The 22,134-nt window shown below is 32.1% G+C and overlaps 1 protein-coding gene across 1 annotated transcript; it reads right to left on the reverse strand.

The window, feature by feature from the left end:
- Positions 1-11,900: 11,900 nt before the first annotated feature.
- Positions 11,901-21,050, reverse strand: LOC125836556 (thioredoxin O2, mitochondrial-like). The gene is made up of 6 exons (XM_049515739.1): positions 20,771-21,050; positions 16,796-16,861; positions 16,645-16,695; positions 16,279-16,358; positions 13,524-13,568; positions 11,901-12,182 (listed from the first exon to the last, which is right to left on the reverse strand). Exons 1-6 carry the CDS (start codon positions 21,012-21,014, stop codon positions 12,084-12,086), a joined length of 585 nt encoding a protein of 194 aa, XP_049371696.1. The 5' UTR covers positions 21,015-21,050; the 3' UTR covers positions 11,901-12,083.
- Positions 21,051-22,134: the final 1,084 nt, after the last annotated feature.

The raw sequence follows: 22,134 nt of genomic DNA on the forward strand, positions 1-22,134 counted from the left end.
TGGGACTCCAAGTAATGAGCTCCATAACCTTGGCCATACACATAATGCAGATTGCAGAAAGGCATATTATGGGTTTCAATGAGTATTCCAATGTACTAATCAAAGGTAACTTTATGATTACCCTTTCTTTATTAATGCTTATATATATCATTGATGGGTCCAGAATTTAATTGATGGAGATTTAAGTCATAATGTAGTTCAAATGAAAACAATTAATTTGATACTACCCATAGAAAAGTCGAATATACTTTGCTTTTTCCACGTGTACAAATTAAATTTTGAATAAAACATTATGAGTAATGACCAATTGTGCATCATCATTCATGTAGCCCTCTTGAACTTTTGTCTAGCGTAATAGTTCGAGATAGATGTTTGAGTTTTCTTTTTCTATATTTATCTTTTTTTAATAAATTGTACTATTTATAAAGTTACATTAATGATTTCACAAAGAATAATAGTTAAAAGTATGATTTAAATTATGCTTTTGATTTATTTTTTTAATAATTGTGTATTGTCTCACAAATTTAGTTAATATGAAACAGAGAGAGTAGGAAAAAAAGAAGAGACGCATGATATTCAAATTGTTCTTCATTTTGGAGATTAAGAATCTAAAACTTCGTTTCAATATTTACAAATGTAACATCTAGCCAAGTAGAATTATGAACTCAATCTACTCATAATTATTAGTAATATATAAACAAACATTCAATTTTATCTTTAGCTGACAAGTAAATATTTCAACTTTGAATATGTATATTTTATTTAGATATCTTAACTCGTCTCCAATTGAACATTTTAACTTACAAAATGATTATCTAACACCTCAAAACTTATGTGTCACGTCAGCATTGATGTCCACGAAATACAGAGGGATGAGTTGAAGTGTTTAGTTATCAATTAAGATCAAGTTGAAACAACAAGATGTGTACTGGTCGTTTGGTACGAGGGATAAGGAATAATAATTTCGAGATAAAATGTAGAATTATTTTACGTTGCGTTTGGTTGGAAATATTAGTTATCCCAGGTATATGATAAGATAATTAATATCATAAGATAACTTTGTCTATCGTGCCAAACAACCAGATTGAACAGTTGTTGTGTTAAAACATTCTTTATGTATTGGATCGTGTTCTTTCCAGAATAATTTAGCAATACATTAGGTAATTTATTAGGCTCTCCTTGCAATTCTTTTATTTGTTATCAATTTCAAATGTGATATCTTTTTATATTTGAATTTTTATAAAAAAAATTCATTTCATCACATCTAATACATGAGTTCTAAAAATACTTTTGGTATGAGTAAAACACTTCATTTTTTTTTCTTTAAACATCGTGCTCAATAAAACACCACCAGGCAAATAAAAATAAATGACATAATATATAAACATGACCCTTAACTTGACTTCAACGGACAACTCTGCTCTCTAATTTTGAGTGTGCACAAGTAAACACTTAAACTTGTATAAAATTAAACAATAGACACACGTGTCCTACATGACATAACACACGTAAGACACAAAATTGTCATGTAGGGTGCTATGTAGGACGAATATGTCTATTTATTTAATTTTATATAAGTTAAAGTATATACTTATACACACCCAAGTTAAATGTTATAGTTACCAGCTAATGTAAGTGAAGAAAAAAGGGATAGGATAAATGTAAGGTGAGGCAGAGCCAATGAATTTTTTGAAGTGCTCTCAAATCAACTACTACACTTTGAAACTCTACTTGACACAATAACTGAGGAAGCTAAGACTGATACAGAGGAACCTATGGGCAATGGGGACCATCCATCAAGCTATTATGCAGTTTTGGTCTGCAAAAACTATATTATATGTATACTAGCCCTACTCACTAGAGTTTGATCATATAGGTTAAAATCTTCTATTGCCTCACCCTTTTGTACCCAATTCTGGACACTGTCCCAAAAATCTCATCTCATCTTTCCACTAAAAGGTTCATATCTACTCTAATTTATCACTAAATTTCATTTCGATACTTAAGTTATGATATTCGATTTATTTTACTGGCATAATACATAAACATGATTCTTAACTTGACTTCATCGAATAACTATACCCTCCAACTTTGAGTATGCACAAGTAGACACTTAAACTTATATAAAATTGAATAAGTAGACACACATGTCCTACATGACATAATATATGTAGGACGCCACGTAGGACACAAAATTTCCATCTAGGGTGTCATGTAGGACGAATGTGTTTATTTGTTCAATTTTATACAAGTTTAAATTTCTACTTGTGTACATTCAAAGTTAAAGATCATAGTTGCTAGCTGACGCTAAGTTAAGGGTCATGTTTATGTATTATGCCTATTTTGATTGAGCACCACTTGATAAAATATTTCTATATGATATTTGTGACTCGTATTTTGAAAATGCTTTTGTATGTGTTTATTGTGTAGATAAGTTAACTAATTATATTATAGGTATTGACCTTGGTAGGTTGTAAAAACTTATGTATGTTCCAATTGGTGTTAATGTGTAAATCAACGTTAAGTCTATTCTTTCATTCTGCCTTTATCTTTATTGAGTCAATTTTTCAAATTTAATTGGATAATACATAAACGTGTTTTTTTAATGAAGTCTTAGCTGACATTTAATTTATGATCTTTAATTTTGGGTGTGTCCAAATAGACACTTAATTTTGTATTAAGTGAAACAAGTAGATATACACATCCTACATGACAATTCACACTCAAAAAGTTGTAAATATTCTAGTACAAATGGTTTATCTTAGCATAATTTGACTAAAAATAATTGGTTTATTTTTTTTTAATTATTTTAAAAAAAAAGATACACACTCAAAACTAGAGAGTATAAATGTATCTACTTGTTCAATTTTATAAAAATTTATGCACATTCAAAATTTGAGAATCTAAATATTAACTAATTAAGATCAAAGTATAGGCCATATTTATGTATTGTGATTGTGCCTCTTAATTAACATGCATTTTCTCTTACTATCAGTATCGATGCATATGACATTACAATCATCTTATGACTCTAATAAAGTAATGAACAATAGAGTCTTTTTTCTTACGAAAAGCTATAATTACTCTCAGGAGTCATTTGATGTGAGGTATAAGGTATAATAATTTCAGGATAAAATGCAGAATTATTTATCTCAAAATAACTCCTACAAAACGACTCCTTAGCACCTTAAACTCATTTTTAATACTACATCAATGTAAATAATAAGAGAGTACTGAAATGATAAGAAGTGATTTAAAAAAATAATCAGAAAAGAACATAGTATTCACATGATATGTTTTTGTCCCTTGTTCTAGAGTCTAGACCACCAAATTGGAAATAGAGAAAAAAATCATTGATGAAATCAATCAAAATCTAGATCTATGGTCAAACCAAAGAAACTGAACTACATTCTATAATTGAGTTTATACCAAAAAATATGGGACCCAACAATTATTTTCTTTCTTGGGTCCCAAATATTTATGCTATTTCTTCAATTACCCACTTTGTAGGAGTGGACATGGTACGATATGTCCATATGGTGTAAAAAAAAATTGATTTGATAATTTAATTGTGAATTTCTAAAAGTACTATATAAATATGTGTCAAATTAATTTGGCATAGTTCATATTTTGTACGATAAATCATTAATCATAATTTATTTTTAACTTACATGTACTTGTGTGATAGAAAATTGTGGCTTTGGCCTTTCAGAGGACGTCTAATTATATCATACTAACTCTTTATAAATGTCGTAATTTTCTAAAGAAAGTTTAAGCAACTACCTTCGTTAATTAATTACATAAAAGAAAAAAGATATTTCAATAGAAATGAGTAGTTAAACTTGAGATGTCCAAATAATTAGTTTTGTATTAATTTTATTTATATATTTGCTAGTATTATAATAATATTATATGAATCGTACATGTAACTATATATATATTTGGTACAATAATCAATATTTTAGTTTTTTTTTTGATAAATATCAAATATCATTTTTAATACATACCAAATACCATATTATTGAAACCACAATACCAAAAAAATATTAATTTCAATATAATAATTCGATATAGCCTCCTTACCCACATCAATTCTTAAGCATTTCTAGTTTTTTACATAAAAAATAAATGGAATAAAATTAAAACACTCCTAGTATTTCTCATAGAATTTTTTAATTCTTAGTTTTCGATTCTTAAACTAATTTATGTATGTCATTTCGACAAACACTTACTTCTGATTGCAATCAATATTTAGTTAATTCACCTGATAGACGATAATCTCCAATGTTGAGCCACCATGACATATACTTTATATGACATTCATTAACATATCGACTCATAGAAGCCTCAATATTATCTCTTACTATCTCAAATATGCTATTGGTAGCAATTAAAAATGTTCAAATATGCCTCAATATATTTGAGCTTGGTCTAAATAAGGGATATATTAAGCATAAAACCTATGCTTTGTAGGGTTGTTAGGTGGCAGTCACAAGATGCTGGGATTAGGGGAGTAGCTGTAAAAAAAAAAAATACAGCTAGGAGTATTTGATTCAAGTTCCCAATGATTGCCTAGTTATATTTCAATTTTATTATTTTATTCGTTTCAAAATAACTATTTATCATTTATAGAAAGTTACATCCATTAATAAATCAATAAATATAAAGTATTGTTTACTAAATTGTTCCTACTTGATAATTGTAATTGTTGGAAATTGAACACTAAGATGAAATATGAATATGTAGTTGGAAAAATATAATGATTTTTATTTTAAATTTCTAAAAAAATACTTATTTTGTGGTAAATTTTTTTTAATAAAATGATATTTATTTAAATACGAAGGAAATGTGCATCCTACCGTACAACATCAACTTTAGTCGTGTTGGTAATTGGTAAGATGACATTTACTTTAGTACGAAGGAAATATCAACTTTAATCGTGTGAAACATCCTTTTTGTCTCGGAGAAACAAATTTAGATCCATTTTTTTCATGAGTCAAAAAAAAATCTTATGCAACTAGTCTCAATTGTATCACCAAAGAATATGACGTAATAAATCGAATTCTAATACAAATAATGAAATATCGAATGAAAGAGATGAGTAATATCTATTGTCTCATCTTTGTCATACTTAACCCCTGCAGCCTTTGTAGCTGGCAAATGCCCTCTCTCTTTGGCGGCTTCTTCTGCACCTATGCTCTTTTGAATAGACCACAGCTTCATCTACTAATTTTTACATAAAAATCTCAATAGATTTTGAGAGTAGATTTTAAAAAAATACATATATTTAAATATTTATTTAATCATGATATTTCAAGTTCTCAAAAACTGGCTAAGAGTAGTTTTTGAATTTCTGAGATTTCTATTGACATGACTTTAAGGGTCTGTTTGGAAAGCCATCAAGTAATTGGAATTGGTGTAATTATTAGGGTAGTAATTATCAGCCTAGTAATTACACAGTCTAGTAATTACACTGACCTGTTTGGTTGCCACAGTGTAATTACACATGTCCTGTTTGAATGTCACAATGTAATTACACATGTCCTGTTTGGATACACAATTGTAAACATAAAATTATAATAAATTTTAAAAATAAAAATGAATCATTTAAAATTTATACTAGACAAATAAGAAATTTTATAAATGACATTAAGTTAAATATTTAAGATATATATTCTTTTTTGAAAATATATTAATTAATAAACATATTTACTGTAACTAATATTATGAAAAAATAATTGATTTATATTTTTTCAAATTAATATATTTCAATTGAATTAATCGTAACAACTAAAAGTATGAAGTTTCTACGAACATTGTGAAATGCATGTTTGATAAAAAGAATAGTAATATATAAATAAAATATCATAAATTATTAAATGTTTGACAAAAATATAATCTATCAAGTCTAATTAAAAAATGACGTGCAATGTAAATTCAATATTACTAAAACAAATGAAACTGAAAATATAACACAAGTAATAAATTCAAAACAAAAAATTTAACATAATACTCTTATAACAAATTTCAACATAGCAATAAATATGATTTATTTTTATTTCTTCATAATAAAGAAAACGTAAGTCTATAACCTTACTTAACAATAAATTCTATTTTAATTTTAAAATTAGAATACTAATAAAATTATGCTAATGAGAAAATAAACATGGCATAAAGAAATAGATAATACGAGAAAATTATATAGAATCACGTAAAGTAAGGTTGAGAACAAGAATAAAAAGAAATATAATAATAAAAAATAAAAAAACAGACTTTTACAATTTTTTAGAATAATAACAATAAAAATAAAAAGAAATTAAAATAATAGAAGTGAAAAAAAATTAAAACAAAAAAAATAAAAATAGAAATTAAAAAAAAATGAAAAAGTAATCAGGTGGTAATTACACCATGTAATTACCAACAATTTGCAACATGTGTCTGTGAATTGTAGAGTGTAATTACCCCCTGTCAATTACACCAATTATTTGCTGACCAAGTAATTACCTGTCCTTCCAAACAGGACAAGACAGTGTAATTACACCAATTACACCGAATCCAATTACCAGGGTGTCCTTCCAAACAGGCCCTAAGGGATCGTTTAATAAATGGATAAGAGTCAAAGTATTCTTGTATTATTATTTGTATAGCTTATATGATATTTAGTAGATAGATATGCAATAAATAATCATGTATAAAATTAATAATACGTTTGGTTGACAAGTAAGAAACTCCCATAATTAATTAATATATGTAGAAGTAAAGAGAGAACATATATATTATTTTATGTAGGATAGAAGGTTGAATAACTAACAGAGTACATGAATAAAATAATATATAAACCCTCTTATAACTAATTCCTACATTATTAGTAATACCCTATAATTCAAACCAGCTACCAAACCATCCATAATTATTTTTTCAAGTAAACTATATGTTCAAACTTCAAACACAATTTTAAATTCCAAAAATCACAACTTCAAAAATTCAAAAAATCAAAATTTCAAATTTCAAATTTTATAACTAAATGGGAGCTAAATTTTCAACAAGTAGAAAAATATTAAAAAATAAATATGTACGAAAGAATCATACTTGTTTTCTAAAAAAATATTTTTTAAGAAAACATTTTACTTCCTACCAAACACTCCTAAAACTCGAATAGAGTGCTAGCTAATCGAGGATATATAATTCTAAACTTTCTTTAAAGTTGATGGGTAAATATGAATCTCTTTTTGAAGAATTTTGAATACGTATAACTCGCCTTTTTATGTTGAAACTCCATTAACGGTAAGGACAAAATGGTAAATAGTATATGAATACACCACAAGTGTACGTAATTAGGGCAAAGTTGTTCAATTTGTGATACTAATATAGAGGTAAATTTGAACCTCTGTCCCATGCAACTTGTACCATGAGCTGGCTAGTTTGTTTGTTTTACCATCCCTACGAGCAACTTCCATCATTTTTACGTTTTTGGGGATTCAAACTCATAATTAAAAATGAGAACTACTTATCATCTGAACAATTTCAAAATGACTAGTTAGTTATGAGATGTTATGATGATGATCTCATTATTAAAGATGAGATTTTCCAAAGCCGTGCCCTTATTCGAATGCTTACTTTAAATTAAAAATAAAGAGATTTAAAAGATAATAGAGTATAACAATTGATACGAAATTAGATGTTATAATCGGTGTTTCTACAAAATTCCCTTCTTTCATTGATGCTCTCACTTGACGAACGTTGAGTAGAGGGAACAACAAAGAAAAAAAAGTGGTAGAAATTAAAGCATATGAAATACTCAAAGGTAAGCATAAATTCCTTGATATCATTATTGTTATTAAAAAGATCATTCATATATCGTCAGTTGCCTTAGTCCTTTCCACACATTAAATTAAATGAAATCTTGAACAAGGTCCACCACATTTGTTTCCCTTTGTGAAACTTCTTAGGTGGCATATTTGTTTTGAGTTTTTGGACTCTAACACTATTTTAACCCTCTTTACATCATTACAAGTAAAATAAAATTGACTGAGCCATTCTTATCTATCCATCTATAAGGGCCCCTTGTTTGTACATAAATGCATTCTCTAGTAACAAAAAAACATGAGAAAATTTGAATTTTAGAATGGACCCAACATTATTTCAGACCTATGATTGCTTAAAAATCCCTTTGACCAATTTTTAACTTTACCACAACCCTTTTTGACCCTATATGTATAGCTATTTCATAGGGTTTTTTTTTATATACCAATAGAGAGTTTTCTTTCACTGAAATGGGAAGGGTAGCTCATGTTGGTTGAAGTATCCTATGGACTATAATGTTTGTTACAAGTGATGATGGGACAGTAGAAGCATCAAATTGGTCTTATACTTTATCACCTTCCTTCAAAACTTGCTAACTTCTATTTTGGTCTTCTACCTTTTTCTCTCTTCTTTTTATTTTTTACATATTCTTGCTCCGTCCTAATTTATGTAGCGTTATTTGTTTTAATTCGTATTAAAAATAATGTCATATTTTTATGAAAAACTTATCTGAATACATAACTTATTTTATCATATTCCTTAACTACAAAAATTCATATTCTCGAATACATCACTTTACACGATGTATTAATTGGATACATCACTTTACTCGATATATCGAGACGTTGAGTGATGTACTCGAAACGGAGACGTGATGTATCGAGACGTTTTGGGATGTATTCCACCAAATTTAAGAGATTTTGTAGTTTGAAAAAGAGTAAGAATAAGATGTAATTAGCTCTTAACACTATGAGATTTGTGTAAAATTTCCTATTTTTTTATATTAAAAATAAGTAATCTTTAAAGCCTTTTCTTTTAATCTTAATGAAATTATTTATGATCATCCAAATGTCTAATGTTTGTTTTAGACTACAAATTTTAAAAATTCTTATTTTTTTTTCTTAAACTTTGTAGGATGTCTTATAAATTAAAACATTAATATATAGTAAGAAAAATGAATGAGATTTGAGGTTATGTTGGAGTCTATGGCTGGATTGCCTAGCTTGGTTTTTGAATTGCTAGCTAAAACCATATGAGAATCAATTGTTTATTTTTTTACCACCAACGGTTGTGATGTGATGAATTGATCCTTAATCAGAAATTTCAGACTAAAACTTTAAAAATGAAAAACTTCTACTAGTAAAGAACGTTTGGATGCGAATTTCGAGACTAAGGGTGTGTTTGGTATGAAGGAAAATGTTTTCCATGGAAAATGTTTTCCTGGAAAATAAGTTAATTTTTGACTTATTTTCTCATGTTTGGTTAGTGATTAGAAAATATTTTCCGGAAAAGATTTTTAGTGTTTGATTTATGAAGGATTTTTTTTTTTGAGAAATATCTTTTATTTTTACTAGGGTAGAAAATAATTTTTGAAATTGAAAATATTTTTTAAAAACAAACTTAATTTTTTTTTTGGGGGGTGGGGGCTGATAGGGGGTGGGGTGGGGGGCTGGTAAGGGGTGGTGGGGTCGAAGGTTGGGGTGAAAAAATGAAATTTTGAAGTTGAAAATATTTTTTAAAAACAAACTTAATTTTTTTTTTTTTTTTTTTTGGGGGGAGGGGCTTGTAGGGGTGGGGGTGAGTGGGGGGGGATGGGGGGGTCAAGGTAGGGTGAAAAAATGATTTTTTTGGGTAGGAGGTGCGTGAGGGGGGGGGGGGGGGGGTCAGGGTAGGGTGAAAAAATGAATTTTGAAATTGAAAATATTTTTTAAAACAAACTTAAATTATTATTTTTTGGGATAGGGGTGGCGAGTAGGGGGTGGGTGGGATCGAGTGTAGGGGTGAAAAAATAAAATTTTGAAGTTGAAAATATTTTTTAAAAACAAAACTCAATTTATTTTTTTGAGGGGGAGGGCAGGCCGGGGAGGGGGCATGGGTGATCAAGGATCGGGATGAAAAAATAAAAAATTGAAGTTGAAAATATTTTTTAAAAACAATAAAAAATTGATGGGGGGGGGGGGGCAGGGTAGTGGGGGTAAAAAATAAAAAATTGAAATTAGAAATATTTTTAAAAAATAATTTTTATTATTTTTTTGAGAGGGGGTGGGGTTAGGGGTAGGGGTGAGGGTGGGTAAAAAAATTGAATTTAAAAACAAGCTTTAATTAATTTATTTTTTTGGGAGGTTGGTTGGAGGGTAGGGACAAAATAAATTGATTTTTCAATAAAAAAATAATTGTAGTTTGAAGTTGGATGAGAGTTTTTTGAAAATGTTTTCCTTAAGTTTTGAAGGAAAGTCATTTTCCTTAAATTTGAGGAAAATGAGTTGATTTGGAAAACATTTTCCAAAACATTTAACCCAACCAAACATAAGAAATTGGAAAACATTTTCCTTCATACCAAACACACCCTAAGTTTGAAATAAAATTTGGTTGAATATATAACTAATCTAAAGACAAATTTATATATCAAACTTGATGACTAATGTTACTTTATCCTGCTTGAGAGATGAAATAAATTTGTTCAAGAATTATAATCCCAGAACTATATGGATTGAAGGTATTTTAATGTTATCCCCCAACGTTAAAACACAGCGGCACTACTTACTTCCAAAAAATTAAAAAACAGGTTAATCCAAAACATAAGAGTATTTTTGAAGTTCATTACTCTATGTCGGACATGAAATTAATTTTAAAAAAGAATTGGAGGATTGAGAGAGAACACATAATTCTTTCAAAATAATATTACTTGCAACAAAATTTCCAATATTATACAATACTCAACTTCAGTATTTGTAAATATTGACACACTATTATTTATGCCCAACTAATAGTGATGGATGCAACTCTAAATATTATATCTGGACCTTTAGAAACAACCAGGTATCTTTTTGGTTAATATCAGCCCGGCTCGCATGGACTTCCGGTCTTTCTTAGTTGACAATTTTTTTATTGCAATTTGAAGTTCTCTAGTTACTCCTGCACAAGCAACATCAGTTATGGATTTGATTGAGGGGCGCTGGGAAGAATGGATCGGGGAGATGCCCTTGAAGATCACTTACCCAGCTCTAGAAGGACATGAGTGGAGAATTGTCACCGGATTTGATCCAAAAAACACACCTCTTTATCTCTCACGACAAGTGATGAGGTAGGAGTAAGGTTTTTGTACATTCTACCATCCCCAATCCCGCATATGGGATTACACTCAGAATGTTATTGTTGTATCAAAAACAAACTAAAAATAAAAATTGTACTCCTTCAAATGGCAGTTTGGCTTCCTGGGGTTTACTGGAGGGAACAGAAGGTCAAATAAATAAAGTTTTAAATACATATTGTCTTCAATATAAGAACATAGATCTTTTGAGAGATTACTTTCTATATATCTCCAAAATCTGAGACAATAAGTCTTCAAATGAAGCCTAACAAAAGAAAGCTGGGTTAAATAACAAAAAAAAGATAACTTAGCTCTTTTACACTTTTACCTAAAAGATAAACTACAGATATAGCTTTTCATAATAAGTGAAATTAGTCACAACTCGATAGATAAAGCAAGCAACCTACTACAATATGAGGCTATCATGGACTATTATAAAGGCAAAATGGGAATATACACCTCTGGATAACCGAAGAACCAAAATAGATGTTGGTATAATATGGGGTCTCCCCCTCCAGCGAGATCATGAAATCAAACACCCTTTGACATGTATTCTTCGCTAGAGTTGAGACCTCAACCTCTTGATCTATGACTAATTTTCCAAACAAAGTAAGGAGAGACTGAGATTCATTGCAATTTCCTTTTGTTTTAAGCCTATTGGCCGACATTGGCATTAAGACTTGTTGAAATGTATTCACATCCGTAGACTAAGGAGTATGCATCGGAATAACCTTCTACCCTCAACGGGTGCAACAAAATGGGCAACAAAGGAAACCAAAATAACAAGACAGGAAATGTTACTCTTTACCATAAAGAAAGAGAGAACGATACTTGGCACTGGATAACATTACAATTGAGCATACTTTAAATTCTACGAATGATTACTGAAACTATAAAAGAGTGAAAAGCAAGAATTACTGTTACGGATATCAACTTCCAACCAGACATGAACTGCTGGAAGGTTGAAATATCATTTGTAGAGCTCTTCCATGGTTTCTTTCAAGCGTTGGACATCAGCACCGATAACTTCAGATGTTTTTTTCCCATTTTGATAGAAGTGCAATGTAGGCTGCATACAATGAATTGTTTCAGTTTATACGGATGAACCATGTATAAGTAACCAGTAACCACCTTTCAACGTTTCTATCAAACAAATCTGATCATGAACTAATATACATCATCAAAACCATCAATTTTATTTATTTCATAAACCTTATGGCACCAGGAGTAAGCTCTCAGTCACTTGTGATATCTTTATCATTCTTCGATTCAGATTATTCCCCTTTGATGAATATACATCGTCTGTAATCTCCACTTAGAATATCTTTCTTTGATTCAGGTGAAAATATAGATGATATACCTACTCTGCAATACTAAGATGTAAAACACCACTCTATCAACAGTAAATCTAAAAACAAACCTTAAATTTTGGGAAAATGGATAAATCATGCTTGCCAGTGAGCGAGCTACTTAACTAGTGGACCTCTGGAGAGACCTGTCTAACCAAGCATCACCTGATAGTGTATGAACCTAAATAACCAAGACATGACAAGCTGTTGACAGCACCTTCTAGAGGATCATACTCACAAAGATTCCCTTTGTTTTCTAAGCAAAATATCTTAATTTGGAAAGACGTGCCTTGAATCTCTACTATGTTACCTTTTCTTGGTGATAAGGTACATCATCATATTATATTTACTGGAAAATCCATTATTAGAAGTTGATTTTTCCGGGCTTATTTGAACTTGGCTTCTTTTTTTTTCTCATACATGATGATGGTGGTTAGGTTAGCTTGCATACACACTAATCCACCAAGCAGTCTGTTACAACCCACAAGCACAGTTGTAGGCTGAGAACCTACTCACAAGGTTTATAGTAGATGGGCTCACAGCCAGTGTTGTAGCTGGGATTTGAACTTAGGATCTCCAAATTGTTATTCCTACTTGATCACTTAGCCACCCATTGAGAACAAACTTAAATTCTCGTGTTATTTAAATAAATGTAGAAAAGCATGCATATGTCATTCCTATACCAGATCACATGAAGAGAAAGTACTACTTCTTGCTAAATATATCTTACCAGCAAAGAAGAGTTGGAGCACAAGAAGGACAAAAAATTGTCAAGTATACTTTAATGATGATACACAAAATGAACATATTATTTTTGAAATTGAACAAAAAGAACATATCATTTAGAGACATTGTTAGCTACAACTTATAAGCACAATATTCATATTATCCTGGCAAAGGTATTAACAGTATCATACATTTTCAAAAAATGTAGTGAACTGGGATTTTCTAAATCAGTTATAAAGTTTAACTGCTTGATCATGATATTCTTTATAATGATTTCACCCCTTTGCATATTCACGTGTCTGCTTTCAGAAAAAATAAGAAGAATAGATGTTTACCACTGCGCTAATGTTCAACTTGCTCAATGCATTTCCAAGCCCCTCCTGCATGTGGAAAAATGCTCAGCATACAGGTCGATAAGATTAATTGAATGCAAGTGGATCAACCACTAAACAAGAAGGCTTGGAAAAACAAAATGCTCCAAGTGAGTCCAGAAGTATTACAAAAATTAATCTTATCTAAAAAGTTTTCTAAGCTAATGCTAAAAAGTAACAAATTTAAGCATCGTAAGATAATAACAAAAAGTGTTCGAACTAGAACACATAGCATAAACTTCATCTATCATCAAAAGTCAAACCCACAAATTTAAGGAATAAGACAAATGATGATCTTTCTCTCAATTCTTCCTTTTTGTCAAATCGTGAATATAAATTCACCATTTGTTATCTGCAGCTGATAAACTCGTGTCCAAACAAAACATATTAAAAGCACTTCAACTGTTACCTGCAGATAAAATCAACATACAAACGTACCCAATAGAAAGGTATGGCAAGCTACAAGCTCCAAGATACATCACTTTTTCAAACAAAGAACACTATCTTCTGATGTTCCTTCAAATGCAAGACTTAATGTAGAAAATGAAAGGCATTTATTCAGCACTTAAACACGCAAGCAAATCAAAATAAAATCAACATTCACAAGAATAAAACTTGGAGTCAATCGTTTGGATGCCGACATTATAAACAAGAAGCAGAACCTAGGATGAACATATATCCAACAGTGCTAATAACAGGTTCCATCTCAGGGGGGTTTATGTGATCAAATAAGATCAGGTAGACATGACTTACTGCTGGTTACAAGCCTACAACTTTAATGACTTAGGTGTGCTAGAGATCATAATGAGGGTCACTAAAACCACCCTAACATTCAAATATTATCCTAGAACTCAATGCAACCAAAGCACCAACAAAAAAGAGCTGTTTTTGCCAATAAAACCAGTAGTTTAGGAATTCCATTTTAACTTGTCCAAGAAAAAGGGTTTCCTCCTGTTTGGTTTGGGCAGTTGATTTTTCCATCGTCTAATGTTATATAATCAGGATCCATGGTTGGCACAGTTTAAAGAAATTAAATGTTAAACGAAGCCATATGCAACTTCATATCAATTTCAGAAATGTCAATTATCTATTTCACATAATCAAGACCAATCTCATAGTCTAGTATTATTCGTTTCTGTCCCTTATCTTTATATTTCTATCAGTACTTGTTGTTTCACCTTGATATCTGATTATCTTGTTGTTGTGTCTGTTTGCTGCTATTGCCTCTTGTTACTCTTTGCTGATATTGCCTCTTTTTCACTGTTTGTTTAGCAGAGGGTCTTTCGGAAATAGTTTCTCTACCTTCTCAAAGCAAAGGTAGGGGTAAGGTCTGTGTAGACACTACCCTCCCCAGATCCCACTTGTAAGATTACATTGGGTTTGTAGTTGTTGTATGAATCAAGACCAATTTTTTATCTGAGATCTCTCCAAGCATTTTGGAGATAAACACCAATTAGAGGTCTGAGATGACCCAGCAGAAAGCACTTGATCATATCATGATCTGATTTGTAAGCCTACTTGGGTCTTGAGTATTTACTTGTAATAATGGAATTCTTTGTTTTGTAATGGATAGTTACAACTTTTAGCATGGAGAGAAGATCAGAAAGGATAAATAAACAAAATTTGACAGGTACAAAGAGCAGAGAGATAAAAGATTCCTTACAAGTTACATTATTAAGAATCTAACATAACTATGGAATATCCCAAGTCCTGCTATTAACGTCCTCTTTTATATAACTTTTTAATCCAATTCCAATGTCTATTTCCTCTAATATATAAGACATTACAGAAGGTTCACCAAAAGACTCAAAACCGTGGAATAACTGTAGGTGACATGTGTCAAACTAAAGCAACATTTGATAAACTGGAATCCGGACGGTCAATGTGTCAAGGTTAGGTTATGGATATCAAGCTGATATGTCAGGCAACACAGTAGTTATAGTGAGACCAAATACAACTAGGTACACTGGTTGCATGTCAACAAAGGAAGAATAGTAATCCCACTGTTAATCAGAAATCTGAAAGGAAAGGGAGGAACAGGTTGGAATTGAGGAGATTGACATTCTCAGTGAATTATGAAGTAAAAGGGGTAGTTGTCAAGTAACTTGAAACTGCTGGAGTTTCAGGCACCTTACTGAAAAAGAAAGTGATGGTTGCGATTCTAGGTTTGGTATATAACAGAGAAGAGGTTGGGCTTGTTTGAAAGGAGGGTGGGGACTACAACAGGTTAACAGCATATCTATGATGATAGAGGCAACAAAAACGAGTGAAAACAGGAATCCATGGATACTCGGTATTCATTTGCCAGTTAGGATGCTGAGGCAAATGAGTATGCTTTTGGTTAGAGCTTTTGCTCTTGATAGCAATTGAAACAGTGCTGATGATCTGGACAATCACACTATCAACAATCTGGAGTTTCAAGACAGTGACCTTGTGTGTTGCTATCTGGCAAACAATGGATTACACTACTTTGTAGATGACCTGATATTTTACTTCAGTATATAGATACATCTTAGTGGTCTGATGTAGCTTCCTTTTGTATATGACCACTAAATTGGTTTATCCGTAGAAAAACAAATTTTCAACTCATCCAAGAAAAAAAGAAAGAAAGAAAGAATTGACATGTATCAGCACCCCACAAGAGTGGGTTCAATGACACATTAACAAGGGTTCCTGAAAGCAATCTAAGAGATATTACAGCAGGAAGATGCTTTTTTACCTTGTCAATGTCAACTTTATATGTTGTCACATGAGGATATTTCTCACTTAATTGGCCAATCACAGGAGATAACAACCTACCTGAAAAAAGAATGGAGCCAAGAAGTAAATAATTAATAGCACTAAGGGGATGCTTTTCTAGTCAAGTTATTTAGTTATATTATCAATTAAACAAAGCTAATAGAAAAGTAGAGTATTGTTTTTTTCAGTTTTCATTGCTGCTTTGACATGATGTACAATGAGCAATCTTCAAGGAAACGTAAATGAAGCGATAGAAATGTATGCAGACCATTTCCTCTTTGAAATTATGCATCGATTAAAAAAATAAAAAGATGATTCATTTGATAAAAATGAGAAACCAACTTACAGGGCCCACACCAGGCAGCAGTGAAGTAGAATATCGCAGGCAAGGATTCATCTGCAGCATATGAACAGATGTTGAGCAAGTATGAGACCCATAATTCATAAAAAAACAAAATTAAACATGTATATTATTGAGCCTAATCACATTATAATACCTTGTACTTTGCGAAGTGAAGTATTGAATTGTTCTTCAGACTCAATTGACACAATATTTGATGGACCTAAAATTAACAAGCTTCAAAATGGTCAACAAGCAGCAAGGGCCTCAGTATTACATAATTTTCCCCCCATATGTAATAGAAGAGAAGATGTGAGAAAAAATCAAACTCCTATTGGAATTCTTTCTTTCGTTCGATTCATTTTTTGGATGGGGGACAGATAAACCACTATCCCTTTTCTTTTGTTATTTTGTATGAGGACAAAATCAAAACAACACACATACCATTATCATCCGGTACCAAAAATATCAAGTTCCTGTTGGGCTTAAAATGATACATTAACGGGGATAGAAACTTAGGATCTTCACTAATCAAATTCAAATTCACCTGGTAGATTCTTACATCATCAATGGGTGGATGATTTGATTTCTTTATATGGTTTTGAGTGATCCTCAATTCCTCATCTCATGAGCTAGCTTTTGTAGTTGAGTAAGGTCCAAGGTTCAATTTTTTCACATGGTACCAAAGCCAAACTTTAGTGAGACCGTTTGCATAATCACTTTCTCTTCATGCCCATCGAGCCATGAACTTCGCTCCAATTCACTCCTTAACTTGTTGAGCCTACTCTTCTCTCAGCTCCAGACCAACTCTTCAGCCTGTTGAGCCACATATATCTCCTACATGAAGTCCACTCTTCAATCTTCTCAACAAAAGAAGTACCAGTCCACAAGGAAACCTAAGAACTAGGTTACTGTGCGGGATAGTGTAAAAAATCATCACTTGTCACTCACAGATTGTGTAAGGGTTTCCAAAAGGGGTTCAATTAATCCTGGGATGCTCCACCCGTTGATTTAAAGTTTTAAGTTGGATGCTGAGATTCTTTCGCACCACCAATAGTACGTGTGTTACTCTAAGGGTTCGTTTGGTTTGAAGAGCTGGGATTAGTTATCCTACTGTATTTCTTATTGACCATTTGATTGTTGCACTAAAAAAGAGCATGCATTGCATAATTCCTAGAGGTTGTCTATTTACAAAAATATCCTTCACCTTATTTAGTAGAAAAGGGTTTGAGGGACCTCATGGGTATTTTTGTTATTTTCATTATTTTATTCCGCGAATAACTAATTCCGGTACTATTGTTCCCCCCTATGGCATGAATAACTTATCCTGGTACTAATTACTGATATTGATATAACTATCTCAGAATTAGTAACCAAAGAAAGGATAAGGCAATACTAATTTTTTATCCCAAGACTATCTATGCGTGTCCAGCGTACCAAATGACACCATTACATAACTAGTGCTCTTAAAACACAAATTATATTTATCACTACACAATACTGAGTGGACAAATGTAGCCACCCTATGAACCCAAACTTCAGGTGATTATAACAGGCTTATCTTTACTCCAAATAAGGCATCATATCATAATTGGTCATAATCCCCCTCTGAAAGTATGCTAGGAAACTTTTAAACGAGCCTCGTGTGAGCCATCTAAGCTAAGTACATAGCTCTACTTATAAGTGTTATAACCATAGACACAACTAGTATTTATCTAAGGTGTGCTTGGTATGAAGGAAAATGTTTTCCATGGAAAAGAATTTCTTGGATAATGTTTTTTGGAAAAACAAATGATTTTCTTACTTGTTTTCTTGTGTTTGGCTCATAAGGAAAAAATATTATCCCAAAACATGTGTACAATCTACACAGACTGTGAAAGGTGGGGTTGGAGGTAGGAGTGTGGGGTGAAAGAGATGGGTGCTATGAGGGTGGGGGGGTGGAATGTGTTGAAGGGTGAAAAGGAGACAATTAACATGAAATGACATTTGTGGAACTTGTTTTCCAAATTTCCACTAGGGAAATCATTTTCCTCATTTTTAAGGAACTTGTTTCCTCAGGAAAAATATTTTTAAAAAATTTTGACCAACCAAACATAAGAAATTGGAAAACATTTTTCAAAAACTTTTTCCTCCATACCAAACACTCCCTTAGTTACCCTCCAATATCCCTCAGTTCCTTAACATAAAACACACCCTCTGCAGCATCCTTGTTCTAAAATTTATAAGGTAAAATTTTATTAAGGACATCTTCAACAGTATCCTTAAATGACAAGGGTTATTGCTATGTGAACTTCATCACCTAAAATGACACAACGCTCACGATAATATCAGCAATTCTTCAGCTTTTAGTATTTAGGGGTAATTTTTCAGCCTCCCGACAGTAGGTAATTCAGCGAAACAGTCAGTCACAAATCCCATATATTTGGAGCTGATTTCTCTTTATCCTCTTCCTTTCCTAAATGTGCAGCAGATAGTGAGCATCTAAACATAATATTTTGACTTTTCAGACATTCAATAATTGAAGACCAAAATTTCTACAACTTGTCATTGTCAACTCTGTCCTGTGAAATCGTCAACTTTTCTTTGGGATAACTGAGAAGTCAGTCGTTTACGACTTTGGAACTCAGTGGATGATGAGTTTATCCCTCTACAGTTCTCCACTTAAGCATGATACTTGATTCACAACAAGATTCAAACTCATGAAATGCATCTACTCCACAATCCACTTGTACTACCATTGTCACCAACCAAAAGTACTGCGGGCTTGGAATCACCAACTTTAAGAATCAGACATAAGACTAACTAGATTGACATATTTCCATTGATTAATCACCGGACAACCTCGAAAACCACTAGATTTGTCAAAGCTAAATGCAATAGGACTACGTTTCTGATTTAGCCTACAAATATAGAAAAATCTCACCAAATTCACTGCAAACTGCCCAACTGTTTGTTTAATTAGGAGCTAAGACAGAAATCAGCTCGTTTCCTACTTCAACAATAGCCACCCTGGAGTTCTCAGTATTCAAAATTAAAAATACCATTGCACCTTTATATAAAAAAAATTGCCAAAAAAGCCGATATAGGTAGACAACGGGCTTATTCCCCTACCCTTCTCCATTTAAAACTAAAATTGGTCCAACAGCTAGGATTAAGACTTGTGACATGTGCTTACTACACATCTCGCTCTCCCTGAAGGTTTTACCTTTTTACATTCACAGAAATACAACAATATTCACCGAACTAATTAAAACTGAAAATTTCCCATTTTCACCTAAACCACTCCAGAAAATTCCTGAGGTGGAAGTGCATATCATTAAATTCCAACTTTCTCCAACAAATTAGCCACTTAGCAAAATGAAACACATAGAAAGTCACCATTATCATAATGAATCAACCGCTGATTAATGTTCAGAACATGCATGCACCTGCACCTAGTATTTACACCAAATAATATTAATTTATTATGGTTAAGTGATAAATTGAGGTATGAATACATTAGTTTACTATGATTTAGTGAAAACAACATATGTAAAGAAATATGTTATGTATTCATTGGATTGATGTAAACACCGAGTAATTTTTTTACATAATAAAATACACATTCTGTTCCATTGTGTTTGACACAATCAATCAGCATGTGTTTTATATCCTGATACTACGATTGACTTTCATGGTGTTTTATAATTCACTGTAAAATTCTCCTTTTTGATGTATTTAATTCAGCATTCTCTTAAAGGTGGCTTTTTATTTACATCAATAAATTATCTTATTACTTATCAAGCAAATATATAGAGTCTTGAAAACCTTTTCTTTGTTCTTAATCATTTTCACCAAGTCTATTATGCTTGAGATTTGAGACTACTCTAATATTTGAAAAAAACAGGCCGTTATTTCTTTGCTTACAATTTTCTTAAATATGTACTAATTAGTATTATTTCATTTTCAAAGTACTCCTACAAGTTGTTGCGTCACACGGATTTGAGCTGTGGAACAATATCTTGTAGAAATGCAGGTAAGGCTGGTAAATTAGACCCCCTTATAGCGGAGGCTTAGTGCATAGAACTGCAAATTAATGAAATGGGGATAGGGTAGGGAAAGGGAACGGAAATGAAGTATCTAACTGACAAACCTGAGGAAGATGGACTGGAGAAGTTTCGATATTGATTGAGAACGTGAAGAGACTGGAAATCAGACAGGAGGTTTGCGGCAATTGGGAATCCATAAAGTAGATTAGGTTTCTCCATGAAAGTTACAGTGGAGTAAGAGACTGTAGCTGCTGATGACACCATTAACGTTTGACCTAATTCAGAAGAACGCCGTGATGATGTGAATGGCTGTCTGCCACCGATCAACCGCCGGAGAATCCCTCTCATCTTTGCTCTCTTCCACGGATTCTGGTGGTGCTCGTTGAAATTTTGACGGGGTTTCTGGGTTTTGAGGATGAGTTTGGAAGAAGTAACAAGATGAGGGTGTGAAATGGTGAGAAATAGAAATATATGGGGTAAATTGTAAAAATGGTTTTGTTATAGTGGCGGCTTCGGAGTATATGGGCTTATTTGTCAACAGCCCAACGTTTATTTTATTGGGCTTGCAACAAATATTAGAGCTGATCCACTGGAGGAATTGACACAGACACACAACTATCATATATATATATAAAGGGGAACCCTCAACCCGGTGATGTGGCGCCATCACAAGCCTTAATTCTCCTTCAATTTTTTAAATACCAAAAATACCCACCTTAATTCTCCCACAACTTTAAAAATACCAAAACAACCCTTCGCCTCCAAACAGTCACATCCACAACTAAACAACATTCCCCTTGCCTTGCCAACACGCCTCTTCCATACCATCACCCCATTTTTATATATTACTCCTAAACCAAAACTCCCTCCTTACATTGCTGCAACTCGGCATACACACAACCTCCAATTTCCTCCGTTGCTTCCAACTGCTCCACTCATTCCCCCATGCTGCTAATATTCACACACTCTCACTTCCTGATTCTACATACCAGAAGGCTTTCAATCAAACCCCCACTCAAACCAGGTAAACATTGATACATTTTTCACTCCCACGATTTGTCCCCTTCATATTGAATTGTTCTAGGGTTTTCCTTTGTTTAGATTAGAAGAAATTATAACGACCTAATCTTAGAACAAACCCTAGGTAATTAAGTAAGATCATACCCATCACCCAGAACCTCTAGCAGCGATATTTTCCCCTTTACAAACAAGAATGTAAAAAAAAGATGCACCTTTCTACTTCAGTGTTAGCAAAAAATGAATGACATATAATGCGGGGGAGTCATTTTGTTTAGTAGGAGTAAGGTCTGCGTACACTTACCCTCCCCAAATTCACTTCTGAAATTACCTTGGGTTTTTGTGTTAATTCTGTTTGGTTATTGTTCTTGCAACTAATCTTAGGTTTTTTTAATGTGTAAATAGTAAAAACAGGGTTTTGGTTGTTTTTAGTTATGTTTGGAATTTTCGA

This window comes from Solanum verrucosum, unplaced genomic scaffold, assembly GCF_900185275.1.
Source record: "Solanum verrucosum unplaced genomic scaffold, falcon-dt-bn FXZP01000278.1, whole genome shotgun sequence".
Classification (NCBI taxonomy): domain Eukaryota; kingdom Viridiplantae; phylum Streptophyta; class Magnoliopsida; order Solanales; family Solanaceae; genus Solanum; species Solanum verrucosum.

What these genes read in the sequence shown, in the direction of transcription:
- LOC125836556 (XM_049515739.1), bottom strand. Translation starts at nt 21,014, where the DNA reads ATGAGAGGGATTCTCCGGCGGTTGATCGGTGGCAGACAGCCATTCACA. An exon ending in TTCACTTCGCAAAGTACAAG is followed by an intron (nt 16,696 to 16,795) that starts GTATTATAATGT and finishes CATATGCTGCAG; the next exon opens with ATGAATCCTTGCCTGCGATA. An exon ending in TGCTGCCTGGTGTGGGCCCT is followed by an intron (nt 16,359 to 16,644) that starts GTAAGTTGGTTT and finishes TTCTTTTTTCAG; the next exon opens with GTAGGTTGTTATCTCCTGTG.